The sequence below is a fragment of the Amblyomma mixtum genome, chromosome 4 (genome assembly GCF_055824585.1).
Source record: "Amblyomma mixtum isolate Tamu chromosome 4, ASM5582458v1, whole genome shotgun sequence".
Classification (NCBI taxonomy): domain Eukaryota; kingdom Metazoa; phylum Arthropoda; class Arachnida; order Ixodida; family Ixodidae; genus Amblyomma; species Amblyomma mixtum.
The window spans coordinates 99,726,770-99,741,065 of record NC_143015.1 but is presented as its reverse complement, the minus strand read 5'-3'; the positions used below and the strand labels follow the sequence as shown (position 1 = coordinate 99,741,065).

The 14,296-nt window shown below is 45.0% G+C and overlaps 1 protein-coding gene across 1 annotated transcript; it reads left to right on the top strand.

The window, feature by feature from the left end:
• The first annotated feature begins 346 nt into the window (after nucleotides 1-346).
• On the top strand, nucleotides 347-1,204 carry LOC149347585 (uncharacterized). The gene has a single exon (XM_089541606.1). The coding sequence runs from the start codon at nucleotides 347-349 to the stop codon at nucleotides 1,202-1,204; it is 858 nt and encodes a 285-aa protein (XP_089397732.1).
• The last annotated feature ends 13,092 nt before the right edge of the window (nucleotides 1,205-14,296 follow it).

Below are 14,296 nucleotides of genomic sequence, written 5' to 3'. Positions count from 1 at the left end.
CCCGTTTGAAATTCGCGCTCTGTGACATCACGACCATTAGAAAAGCGTGACAATTCTGTCGACAACTCCTGCTTCCAACGATGAGGCATTAAATAAAGGTTTCCGCCTTAATAAATGTTCTAGTTTATTCGTCTCTCTCTCACTCTCTCTCTAACTATCCTCTGGTCAAAATTGTGTTGAACCGCAGTGAGGTGCGAAGTCATCTGGGAAACACTTAGCTTTATTAAGAGTCAGTAATACGGGAATCGCAGCCGTCGCTGTCAAGTGGGCTCGTTCGAGACCTGTTCTCATGGTCTCTTGGTGCCACAGCGCCACAGCGCAGTTCGCTAACCGCTTCCCTTTCGCCATGCATGTCAGTCAAACATACGCACTCTATGCTAAAAAATCGAGCAATTACTTCTTGGTACAGCTCCCGAGCCCACAGTGTTGTGTCGCAATTGCTTCTGAATGTGCCCATGTTGTCCGCCTGTTACTAACCCTATCCGGTGATGTTGAAACAAACCCTGGCCCTGCTAACCTAGACAATGTCCTGACCGAATTGCAAAAACTAACCGCAGGCCAAGCGCTACTTGTAGAAGAGATAAAGGATCTTAAAGTACAGCTGACAACAACCGACAAAACAATAAACGACCTTAACAACCGCATGATCGATTTAGAGGCCCACTATCAGACCCTCATGCCCCTACGCCAAGACATAGAAACCCTGCAAGCGACCTCAACTGAAACAACTCACCTTGTTTCAGAGCTAGAGGGTCGCATTGATGATGCTGAAAACCGATCACGCCGTTGTAATCTGATCTTCTACGGAATCCCTGACACCACTACTAATGAGACATATGATCAGTCTGAGGAACTAGTCATCCAGATTTGTCATGAAAACTTACAAACTGATATTAACCCCGCAGACATAGAACGGGCACATCGTTTAGGGAAACACTCAGAGGACCGGAATCGCCCAATAATAGTAAAGTTCATGCACTGGAAAACTAAAGACGCTCTTCTATCGAAAGGCCGAATGCTGAAAGGAACAAAATACAGTATAGGCGAAGACTTCACTCGCCCCGTCCAGAAAGCAAGAAAACATCTGCTGGAATTCGCTAAATCCAAATCAGTAGCCTACTCTCTACGTTACAAAACCTTGTGCATCGGCCCAAAACGGTACATTTTCGACGAGGCTTCGAACAGTGTCACAGAAATTCAGTAGCAATCATCCCGTTTCTTAAAGGTAAAAAACAAACCAAGACCCACTTCTAGATTTAACCTTTCATTATCCGTAGTTTACACCAACGTTCGCAGATATCTTCCGAAGCGAGAACTCGTGTCTAACATCATATCATCAACAGGCAGCAATCTGGTCATCTTAACAGAAACCTGGCTAAAAAATTACGTCACCGATACCGAAGTTTTGGCAGACCTACCTGACTTCCAAGTTTTTCGAAATGACCGCGAAGGATTAAGGGGCGGTGGTGTTCTCATAGCCGTTCATAACCAAATTTTATGTACTATGATAAATATCAAATCAAAGCTTGAAATACTCTGGTTACTATGTCGAGCATCACCAAAAACAGTGCTACTGGGAGTCTGCTACAGGCCTCCCCATCCCACACCCGACTTTTGCAACGAACTCAATAATAACTTAATTCATCTGACAACAAGCTATCCAAATGCCTCCATTCTCCTTTTCGGGGATTTTAACTTCCCAAACATTGACTGGTGCAACCTCCCATCTTCTTCAATAGCAGGTCCCGTAGAGGAAAGGAATTTCATTGACATCTGTTTGAACTTTAATTTAACACAATTAGTGTCACAACCAACGCGCGTCACGCCTGAATCCGAAAACATTCTGGATCTTATTTTGACAAATAACCCGGATGCCCTACTTTCTGTTCCATATCTTCGAGGAATTAGTGACCATAATGTCATTCATGCTACCTTCTCATTTCCTGTAACACCAAATAAGACTCAAAAGAAAACTATAACACTTTACGAAAAAGGTAATTATGACGCGATAAATCATGAACTTGATACCTTTTTTCCCAGCTTCGAAGCTGCATGTCACACTCAAACGATCCAAGATAACTGGGCGATGTTTAAGAATAAGTTAAATGATTTGGCTAATAAATATATACCAACTGTCAACATTCGCACCAGCCACCAAAAACCCTGGTTTACTAAATCCTTAAAAAGACTAGAAAATAAAAAAAGCGTCTCTATCGGGCGGCTAAAAACAACCCATCCCGATTGCAAACCTACTACGAAGCCGAAGATGAATATTTGACTGCGATCCGCAGCGCAAAGCGTTTATTTTATGCTACTACACTTCCAAATTTGTTGCGCAGTAACCCAAGACAGTTTTGGCAAGTAATAAACCCTCACCCACAACGCGCTATCACCCTCACCAATGATTTACAAGAAACCATTACCGATGCTGAATGTGCCGACGCTTTCAATTCCGCATTTGCCACTGTTTTCACGAAAGAAATCGAAACGCCCTTTTCTTTTCCTTTTCCCAATATGGAAGGTACCATGCCAAACATCACATTTTGTGAAGACGGAATTTCATCTATAATCCAGAAGACTAAGCTGTCGTCATCATTTGGCATTGATGGTATTAACTCTAAAATTCTAAGGAACACGAGACACACGGTTACTTCATACTTGTCATTGCTGTTCTCCCAGTCACTTTCTTCAGGAACCATGCCAGATGATTGGAAAGTGGGAAAGGTCGTTCCAGTCTACAAAACAGGTAACAGAAACTCTCCATTAAATTACCGACCTATCTCCCTAACAAGCGTGCCATGCAAAATCATGGAACATGTCATCTACTCTCAAATTATTTCTTTCTTAGACTGTAACAATTTTTTTCATCCCTCTCAGCATGGGTTCCGCAAAGGTTTCTCCTGTGAAACCCAATTAGCTCTTTTTGTTCATGACTTACACACTAACATGGACACTAATGTGCAAACTGACGCAATCTATCTGGATTTTGCGAAAGCCTTTGATAAGGTATCTCACCAGCGCTTGTTACTAAAACTTCAACTGCTGAACCTAGATCCTAACGTTATAATGTGGATACAGGAATTTTTGTCCAATCGTACGCAAATGGTTTTAATCAACAGTAACTTATCTAGACCCCTCCCAGTAACTTCCGGCGTGCCCCAAGGATCTGTCCTTGGTCCTCTGTTGTTTTTAATATACATTAACGATTTACCTCAGTGTATTTCTTCTAATATACGCATGTTCGCAGACGACTGCGTCATTTACCGCACAATCAAAAACATATCTGACCAAACTGCTCTCCAGAACGATCTAATCAGCGTTTCAGACTGGTGCAACAATTCACTAATGACGCTAAATGCCAACAAATGTAAATGCATGTACTTCTCCCGCCGGCGCAGTCCCTTTTGTTTCCCTTACACAATTCTTAACACACCCCTGGAACTAGTGCAGTCTTACAAATACCTAGGTGTAACGCTCTCTCACGATTTGTCTTGCAGCACACATGTCACTAACATCATCGCCGCAGCTAACAAAACCTTAGGCTTTCTGAAACGTAACCTGCGAAACGCCCCGGAACATGTCAAATTACTAGCTTATAAATCACTTGTCAGGCCAAAACTGGAATACGCGTCGCCCATTTGGAATCCGCACCAAGCATATCTCGCCGACGCATTAGAATCAGTTCAAAATAGCGCTGTTAGATTTATTCATTCATCGTACTCATATAATATCAGCGTTTCATCTCTCAAAGCAGAATCTGGTTTATCATCGCTTTTCTGTCGACGTCGCATTGCTAGCCTTTCACTGTACCACAAGTTCTTTTTTTCGTCCCTTAATCAAGCACCATACATCACAGCAGCAGCACGCATATCATATCGAACTAGCCATCCACTTCAAGTTGCGCGCCCACGTGCTCGGACCACCACCTTCACTGCCTCATTTTTTTTCCGAACCGCCACAGAGTGGAACGGCCTTCCCCACGAAATCGCTTCTACTACCTGCCCATCTTCGTTTTTGCAACTTGTATCTGACCATTTTTTTTCAATAACTGTTTACCATGATCCTTATTGTTTGTATAAAAACCCACCCCTTATGTAATGCCCCTACGGGGGACTTTTAAGGTAATAAACTGAACTGAACTGAACTGAAAGCAAAGATTTTATCTCATCATGTCGACTAGGTATACCGCAAGCGAAATATTTACAGTTTACCCGATTTTAGCTAGAGGAGCAATGTACATACGTCGGATCCTACGCCATCTTCCCCGTATCGTCATGTTTCCGGAGGCACTGCCGGTGAAGATTCCATAATCTGTGAGCTCGATTTTTTTTGTAACATGAAGTTGTTGATGGGCGCGTTGTTCTTTTCCCCGGGCTCAAGCAAACCCTTCTGTTTTTCTATATTCTTGGCTTGTGTAGCTATGCATTGTTTCTTCTTGCTTGGCATGATAATTTATATGTTGTCAATTTTTCTATTTTTGAACTTGTGTATTTTTGTCTCTGTTTGCATTTTTGGGAAACTCCACGCAGCTGCGGGCGGCGTCGAGATCCCCGCAGAGATATGGCCGGCCGCAGGTGAGTTCAGCGGGCCCCGCCGATGCCGGAGCGCCCTTGGTGAGACAGTTAATCGCGAGTGTTCTAAACAAATAAAATTGGGAAGTGCATGATCGTGTTCACTTTGAAGGCCCCGCCATGAATGGCTGTTTGGAAAGACCACCGAGGAGTCATCTGGCTGGCGTGGCGACTGGGTTATTATAATTCCCTAACCTCGCGCTAAAAACGACCATTATCAACACTGCTCTGAACTGAGAAGAGCAGCGCGCGCTAGCAGTGGTCTCAAAATTGAGTTATATATCAACTTTCTGCCCCTTCTCCCCCTCTGTAATGCCCTCTGGGCCAACAGGGTAACTTGAAATAAGTAAATAAAAGGGATTTTACGTTCAAGTGCTCTAAAAAGGGGAAATATGGACGAGGTGCAGGCGTTCCCAAACTTACTGCGCTCATAACACGCGGAATAATTTATTGACTGGTACAAAAATAAAATCTAGTTGTGTGCGTACGTGCGTGCAGCTATGCTGTGTGCATTCATGCGTCTGTGTAATCATGCGTTAATCCCTCTTGGAAAGTCGTTCATTCGCTGAGAAGTCCCAGCGAGCTCTCGAATCCTAGCATAGAGGGTAAGCTTTCATGAAAGGAAGCTTAAGTGGCTTCTATTTCAATTTCGCCGTTTTTCCCCCAGCTTTCAGTGGACCACATCAGATCATATTTTCTCGGAGAGGTCAATTTCAGGTTTGTTGCGAACCTAAATGAAAGTGTGCAATCCTAAGACAAGTTTCGTCGGTGTGCAGCCTGGGGAAGATCATAGGAGGTTAAAAGGTTTCAGATAGTGCTTGAGTCCTTTCTCGCTCCTAGTATTAGTCAGCGGGCATAGCCTAACTCTCATGTGAAGTGCACGATGAGGGTGAGGGTAAAGGGTTGGGTATTTTGCTTGGGAATATCGGGTTGTGGAGAATCGGGCCTGGTCCGGTTCTTGAGATATGCAGAACGATAGCTGTCTTGAGGAATAATAGCATGAGTTTATTACGATCGCCTAGCAGTTGGTACCGGGTATCTTCAACTGTTTCCATAACTCAAGAACTGGTTTAGTGCAGCTGTTGATATTTTCCCTCCCTGTCCAGTGTCCCGTGGTCCTCTTCGTAACCCCAGGAAAACTGTCAGCGCATTGGATGCGGGACCTGCCTAGATATTTACGAGGCTCGTTACAGGAACGCGGCCAATGAAACGAGAGTTGTTATAACGAGGTTCTAGGGCACTTTTATGGAGGCAACAATCCTTAGTCTTGACGCGGTGGGAAAGAAAGTATATGCGCCTCTTGTGGACTTTGCCCCTTAGCATCGCATAAAATAGGAAGACGCGACCTTCTTCAGCAAAGAGAGTTTGGCGTAATTTCGAGCAGTGCTGAGCACTTAGCGCATGAGCACTTAGTGTCATGTTCACTTCGATGGCCTGCCCCGCCGCGGTGGCTCCGTGGTTACGGCGCTCGGCTGCTGACCCGAAAGACGCGGGTTTGATCCCGGCCGCGGCGGCAGAATTTCGATGGAGGCGAAATTCTAGAGGCCAGTGTACTGTGCGATGTCAGTGCACGTTAAAGAACCCCAGGTGGTCAAAATTTCCGGAGCCCTTCACTACGGCGTCCCTCATAGCCTTAGTTGCTTTGGGACGTTAATCCTCAATAAACCTAGCAAAACTTCGATGACCACGATAGCACTTGTTAGATGTGATTGTAATTTTCCGAGGCTCAAAACATCTTATGGAATGACCGCAATATGAGCAAACTCAAGAGTGCTACGACAGGTTCGTGGGAAAATTATTCTCACGGAGGAAAATCCCGCCAACGGCATAGATACCGTGAGGACGGTATCCGGACGCCAGTCTCACGTAACTGCAATCTTAGGGCTACAGACGTTGGGGCGTAGCCCCAAATAATTCAGGAGACTGGTTGTTAGTCTATATAGCATATTCTGGATAAATAGGTATTTACTTTCCACCTGCCGAGGCTCATTATCCTTAGAACCACTCTGGAGATTTCCATTGCATGGCCCTCAAGTAGCGTAACGCTACAAAATTAAAGAAGAGTTATTCTGCTCGCGGCAAAAACGGCACCAGAAACACATTATTCGTGCAGTTGCCACCACTACGCAATGGGTGGGCTGATATGTACGACTGGTGAAGCGTTCAAAAGCTGAGCGCCAAGCCAAGTCTCCATAGCCAAAAATAGCCGGCCACCCCCTTCCTAGGAGTTCGGACCACTTGCGAGCTCCGTTTCTTTCGTGCGATTCTATTTTTAGGAACAAATCCTGCCAGCTTTTCATGGGTAACAAAGTACCCGACAGGAACACTGTGGTGACTTTTGCTAGGCTGCTGCGCTGACTTGTTCTTGCGCAGTCATATTCGGCCCCGGCAGGGGCTAGAATCTTTCGAAGAATCCCTTGCATTTGCGTGTGCAAGTGAACAACCACTTTCGTTCTCTCTTTATCTGGATAAGCATTGTGACAGAAGAGCGGGCGTGCGCAGCATACTAAAAGCTTTTTCTTTGAAAGTGGCTCTTAAAAATGCGGACATACAAAACGAACGAAACCCACATAAAAGAAGGCGTTCCAATCCATACAGACATGTATAAATGCAGCCGCGGTGTGTTTCTGATTCGTATTGCAATCAGAACCCCGACTTTCTTTCGCTCATTCCGTAAAGTCGTAATAAGCGAGCTTGTGAGGTTTTTTTTATCTACGCTAGCTCTGCTCTGTTTGTTCAGATACCATGTGCGTCTTGTCCTTAACTGTTGGGACAAGTTCATTCTGTTCTCCTGAGCGACTGTATCGTCTGTCCCTGAGAGGCGAGAACTCGTGTGCTACGTCGTCCAGAGCCTGAAGACAACGCTCAGAACTAGAGGGAGAAAAAAAACATTATACAGGCGCCTATACTGGTCTGTGTATCCATTATTACCAGGAATATATCCGTTGAGCTTCTAGTAATAGACATATATTACTATTTCAAGCATGCTGTTCTATCAGCAATACTTGTTGACCAGCAGCAGGACCCTAGCATACCAGAACATGTCTTTCTTCGACATGTAAACAACAGGTGGCGGAAATTTCAGTACAGTCTTGAGAGGGTGCTGGAACAATTTGAAGTTATGAAGGTCTACGGCAGCTACCAGTATAGCATAGGAACTCTTCTCGGATTCCGTTTCTCTTGATGCGGTGCTACGCAGCTTAGTGTTTGGTGGCAACCATGGAATTCAACAGATAACTCTAATGTTCAGGAGCAAGTTTACCTCTTTTTCAGGAGTTAAGCAAATAGGTGACGTCATTCCACTGTAAGCAAGTCACCAATTGCCAGCAGATGTGTAGATGAGTGCATAACACTCTTCCGCCTTTACCGTACATTAAACTATACACCGTACCGGCTGTTGCACCTAAGATGTTCTAAGTACACGGTTTAGTGTTTCATCACGGCTGTCTAACTCACGCCGAGTGCAAGACGATGAAAATTAGCCTTAACGTTTGCATCCATCATGGTGTACATCCGCTCTCACTGTACACATGTGACTCAACCTTATCTGTGTTGTCTTCATTGATAGTTCGTGAGGTTCACTGAGGGGTGAAAGTTTTTCCTAGCACCAAGTCGAAAAAAAGTGACTGAATTTTATTTCGTGTGCGAGAATAAGCTGCTTGGAAATTTACTCCAGGGATCACAGGTAGTCCCTGTATTCTGGGTTAGCGACATAACAAAATGATGATGTCATCACCTCTGCATCATCAAACCGACAGGAAAATTCTTATCGCTCTCTCAATATCAGCAACGCGCTAGGCTGGCTGGGCATCCGGATTCCTTTTCCAAAACCACTGCGTAAGCAGGTGCTGATGCTCCAAGGCTCCGAATGCACTTAAGTAACAAACAATGAGGGGAGAATTGTAGGGGGTCCCTTTCGTTACCTTCAGAGAACTAGTTTTTGTCCGAAGCACCCCTTGCACTGAACATGTAAACATGTCCAGCATTCTTGGACAAAGATTTTGACTATTGGATGGTTTTGGGGCGTTTAACGTCCCAAAGCGACTCAGGCTATGAGGGACACCGTAGTGAAGGGCTCCGGAAATTTGTACCACCTGGGGTTCTTTAACGTGCATTGACATCGCACAGTATGGGCCTCTAGAAATTCGTCTCCACTGAAATTCGACCGCCGCGGACGGGATCGAACCCATGTCTTTCGGGTCAGCAGTCGAGCACCATAACCACTACGCCACCGCGGAGTCTGAATATTAGAAAATTGTAAGGTACTGTTATGGCAGTGTTGCAGGCAATGGTCCAGTCTTCCGATATGTAACAATGTCTTTCTTTTTAAGTGTTTCCTTCGATTGCATCGAACAGTTAAGGCTGCCGTAGAAAACCAAATAGGGTACGCTTTTTATGATAGCAAAAACTTCAATATAATTAGCGTTAATACACTTTAATAACCTTAATAAACGTTAATAGACTGCTGTTGGGTGATCCGCGAAGATATATTGTTATTGTGAAATTTTGCATTATATGAAAAAATTGCGTACATAAATAGTTTCCCGCCCAAAAATTATTTTGTCTAAAATTGTTGTGTACGCATTGGCCTATTGCCCCATTGTCGTTGAAAGGTTTGCTGCTGGTGTGTTCTTTGGAAAGCGCCATTCACTATCCCCTGGAAATGGATACTCAGCAGGTGATCGGATCTGAAGTCCAATCTCAGATGTGATCTCAGAGGTTATTCGATCTGAATGGCTCCAAACCTTAGGTGCGTCTCAGGGTGCCGTATTAATTTATTTTCTTAATTTATTTGTAGTAACTCACACGCAGGGGTGCGAGGCTTTTGCATTAGGGGCAGGCTGCACGGAGTTTAACAGAACAGTTATATAATGTCAGTTTTCGAAGTAAATGGAACTGGAGTGAAGGATGACGTAAGGGATGGTAAGAAACCTTATGAAATAGGCGGGGTCTAGATATTTTACGGCCCAATTCTAGCCTGCCGAGACCGGCTTTCTCTATAGAAAATTTCAATCTGGCTGCATGGTTTTGAACCGATTTGATTGTAGTGATTTGATTATTGGAATTTTTGGGATTATTAGAATTCCGCGTCCATCGAAATTCAACCACCATAGCCGGGATCCAACCCGAGCCTTTAGGGCCAGCAGCCAAGCGCCGTAACCACTGAGCCACCGCGGCGACCAGTGATTCGATTAGGATGATGCAGGTCACTTATCACACAAGCGTACTCAAGTTTCAGCCTCAAAAGTATTACATATAGTACTTGTTTACTTAATTTACAGGAGAATGAGCATACCCTAGGAAATAGCTGAAAATGTGGTCACCTTATTGTTTTATAGAAGAGGCAGAGGAGATAGTAACAAGATCTGTGGAAAAATATAGATATTTGTGGAGACATAGAGTCATGGGTCTATTTTAACGCCATTCGATTTTTGCCAGGTAGTTCTCGCCACCTGGATTATCAGTAGTGCTATAAATGAGGCAGTAGGTAACATAATCATTGGCGACAGCCAAAACGTATGGACAAGTCATAAAATTATGCTGGGTACCCAGCCTTGTCGGCATAGGCGATAGCGAAATAGCTGGCGTTTGTGCGTTACGAGCTCACCAAAGCATATGCAGAAAGTAAAGCTTCCACTCAAACATGGCTTAAAACTAGTACAGAGGAAAGACATCAAGGTGTAGAGAGGTGACATAGAAGCATGGTTGTATGTGAGTGCCTAAGTATGTATAGACATAGCATCGCCTCTATAGCTTGAGCTTATTGAATGCTCTTAAAAAGAACCTATCGGCGTTTTGGACCTGGAGTCACGTAGCTTGCTGAATTCGGTATGCTCTTCCTCAACAGCTGCCGTGTGGTATTGCAGGCCGGGGTTCCTAAGTTTTCTACAGATGCGAACTGTTCAGATGTATGCTGTCCTGCGCGTCTGATCTCACCGGATGCAGTCCATGTTACCGCCTCTCTGACACGGGGAACTTCATTTCTCGGTAAAAGTGACGAGTTCTGAATGCTACGCACTTCCAACACTGCTGAAAGGGTACATGACACAAGCAGATGTATGTTAATACTAGATTCGATAACGTGGCGAATATTATTCGAAATGCCACGAGTGGTGTTCTTTTTTTTTTGCGCCGAGACTCCCATACCACTGCGAGTTTTATAACTGAAGACTACGCTGAGGAACTGGAAAGCCCAGCACCAGGCCAGCGGAAAGCTTGTACCCATTAGGAATCCCATGTATACCCGGAGGCGCTGCGGATCGAACTCAGCATCTCCCATTTGCGAGGCGGATAGTCATTCGGTAGGCTTGAGGATCAACTTGTGGACTCCATAAGTTATGTTTGCATAGTGTGTCTCAGTATATTTTAAACCCACGGTTAAAGTTAGCTCGAGCTCCCGGTAAAGTAGAAAAGCTGAATTATATTTTGTAAACATGGATTAGAAAACTGAAATATTTCGCACGCTTGGGCTATATTTGAACTTACGAAACCATGAACCATCATCATTGCGTAGTGAAAAATGATCAAGAACAGTTCCACCTTGTGTAGCATTCAACATGGTATAGACATGCTGCGGAACCACTTCATGGTTCCCTCGCATATACATTTATTGGCTGTGATCCCATTTTCCCTGGTACTTTTCTGCCTGCTTCCACAGTTGACATGAAACAAAATTTTAAGAGGATATGAGAGCAGCTGTGCAAATAGTTAAAGCGGCCAACAAGATATGTCGTCCCGGGCAAATTTTCCACAGTTAGGAGCGGAAAAATTCCTTGTACAACGGTTACGCCTCTTCCTTAAATGAAATTTCCTGCCTCTTTTTTTGCACCATCCATTCCTTCCCTCACAGCGCACTTAAAGTGTTCAATGTTAGGGAGACATGCAGGGCCAATCATCTCATAACCAGCGAACTGAATTCTTTCCTTCCTTTAATTTCAGCTCCAGAAGCGACGGCCCACCAACAGCACACAAGTTTTCAACAGCGCTACCCACGGTAATTGTTTTTGCCACTAACCGGTAGTGCGAGCTAATGGCTGGGAGCTCTATCTGTATACCATGGAGAAACCCGAAAGGCGGAAAAGTCCGCTCCTTCCGTCCTGCCATTGCAAGCACGTCCCCGTTGCTGGCTGGTGTTTTGTGTGCCTGGACATAGGTGGCTTCCAGAAACGTGCAACTCCCTCTTTTTCTTTCTCCATGGCAGCTACGCAGCAGAAAGAACCAATTGTGCAACCTGCGATGAATAGCACCATTTATTATACCCACCGAGTACCATATGAACTCTGGAAAAAAACGTGTTGTAACCATGCCCCCCTTTTTGTGTCCACCTTCACTGCCTGTTCAACAGCCATAGTGTGATGCGAAGTTTTCTCATTAATAATACAGCTGCGAAGTTGTCGCATACACAACTTCACCACGCCAAATGCGTGCAATGCCTTCCAGCGCGGGGGAGTTGTTAATAGTGGCCTGATCGCCTTAGTGTGTAGTTCTTAATGTATGCGCCAGAGAGACTGCGTATTCCGCATTCTTGACTGCACAGAGAGAGGGTCTGCGATAAATAGGCACGAAATGTGTTATCCTTTCTTCGTTTTCTGACTATAAAATTTGCATGCACGCTGTACTGTTTTAAGGTTCGCGGTGAGGCGACGGTGTAATCGTGTAGTCAGTTGTTCTGTGATCTAGGAATCATATTGGTGATGGTGCATTAAACGTAACATTGTGTAAAAAAACGTTAATATGCCCTATTCTAATTTTCTCAATACAGCCGCTAGATCTGAGGAACCTGATTGTCCTGTTTCCCCATCTATTGTGACATCTATAGGCCAATTTGTTTTGCAGGCTAAATATTTCCATCGCCACAGAATTACTCCAAAAAGCCACATTTGTGGCGGTCTTGTCCTTGCCCTCTTCCAATGCAGAAGCAAAGCTTAGAATTCGTGTCTCAAGATTTCTGTCCAACCCGCAGCTTTTTGCTATCCTTGAGGAACAAAATGGTGCCCCTATCCGAGAAGCCATTCTCCTTACCATAAACGGCGCATTGGCTGGCATGGCCTACATTCTAGATGGAACAAAAATACAACTTAAATTCATAGACGAAGGTCATGTGCGATACAACAACAGGGGACCTGCTGGCTCATCGATTGCAGATGCACGTATGGTTTCTGCCACATTTCACGGCGTAATCAAGTCTACACGAATGATGCACCACCAGACCTTCTAGACCGGCCATCTTGCATCTGGCTGTGCTGATCACAAGAGGCATGTCCATTCTACTGCTAGCTCCTTCAGGCAATAACGTACTCAAGCCGGCCCCCTGGCGACCCGTAGCGGAGTGCATTCATCGGGCAGCGGAGCTGTTCCCGCAGCCATATGACTGACCGTAGCTCACTGGCAAACTGCAGCTCAGAACGGACAGCTTCGACAAAGAAAATTAGGAGTGATCAGTTGATTGACACGACGCAAACTCGAGAGCATCCTCCTTTCGATCACTAATTAATTCCAGTTGTGATTTTATTCCAACTATCAGTAAATTGTCTTTCACACTCCGGTATATCCTAATTCTTATTCAACTGCAGTTCTGACTACGCAACTGCGCAAATTGTGTTACATTGTTAGATCGCGGTGAGCACACAGACCACTGCCGGTGCTGCGGTACAGCAGTTAAGCGATGCGCCACTGCACTGGCAGGTGCCTGTTTCAAACATAGCCACCGGCGGAGGTTGTGAAACCCAGGTGGCTTTTCCCGAGCTCACGTAAGACTCAGCTTTGCACAGGTAGTTCTTTGCAAGTTATTCGAGTGGAAGAGTAGTAAGTGTAGAGGGGGGCGAGTCGACCGGTGGCTAATATCGATATTTACAACAGCGGGCTACAAGTGCGCTAGTGAGTATGTCTTAGCTGCATTCTGATGCAGTATATACTGCTGACAGAGCTGGAGGAGACACTTAAGCTCCGCCTTAAGGGTATGACGCAATAGCGTAATGGACGAATTCCAAAATTTGCACAAGGGCATTGTCTACTTCGCGTTCATAGATCCCTGGGAGTCCTAATATCCCTCCCGGCGCAGTGGTGCAGCGGTTAAGCGATGCGCCTTGCCCTGCGATGGCAAGCGCTTCCAGGTTTCTCTTCCCGGGACACCAATCATAAATTGCTCCATCTGCAATGGTGGGTAGTTTGCTCGCAATCAGTTGGCCGGGCTGTGATGATGCCGCAAGGTCATGTGACCTAGGTATGCCACCTACCTCCAACATTGCTCTCTGATGACATGCCAGAAACTTTACGATGGTTTTTCGCTGACAACCCCGACGCCTAATTTTATGCGTAACCGGGCTTTTAACACTATCACGTTAATACTATGGCAAAGAAATGCTCTCGTAACTCAAAATGGTCGTTTCTAAAAAATGATCACAGTCTTAAGTGAAACAGCCTGCACATAAACAGAGTTGCCGCGCTCAATTTTACGTGCTAGGAAGCAAGGACCAGGAGCCTTGTATCTTCATTCCTTCTTTATATTCTGGGGAGCGAGCCCGGCAAACTGCCGGATACACTTGGTTAATTGTGGGTGTTTAAAGTCTCAAAACTACGCAGGTTATAAGCAGCCGGTCAGCATAACTATTGAGCCATCGCAACGTTAAAATGTACAGCGTCTAGTTTAACCACTTGCAAAGAGCTGTTTCTAGTTTAACGGCTCGTTCGTCTCGTGGTGACGATTGAATTTGGCAGGTGGCTTA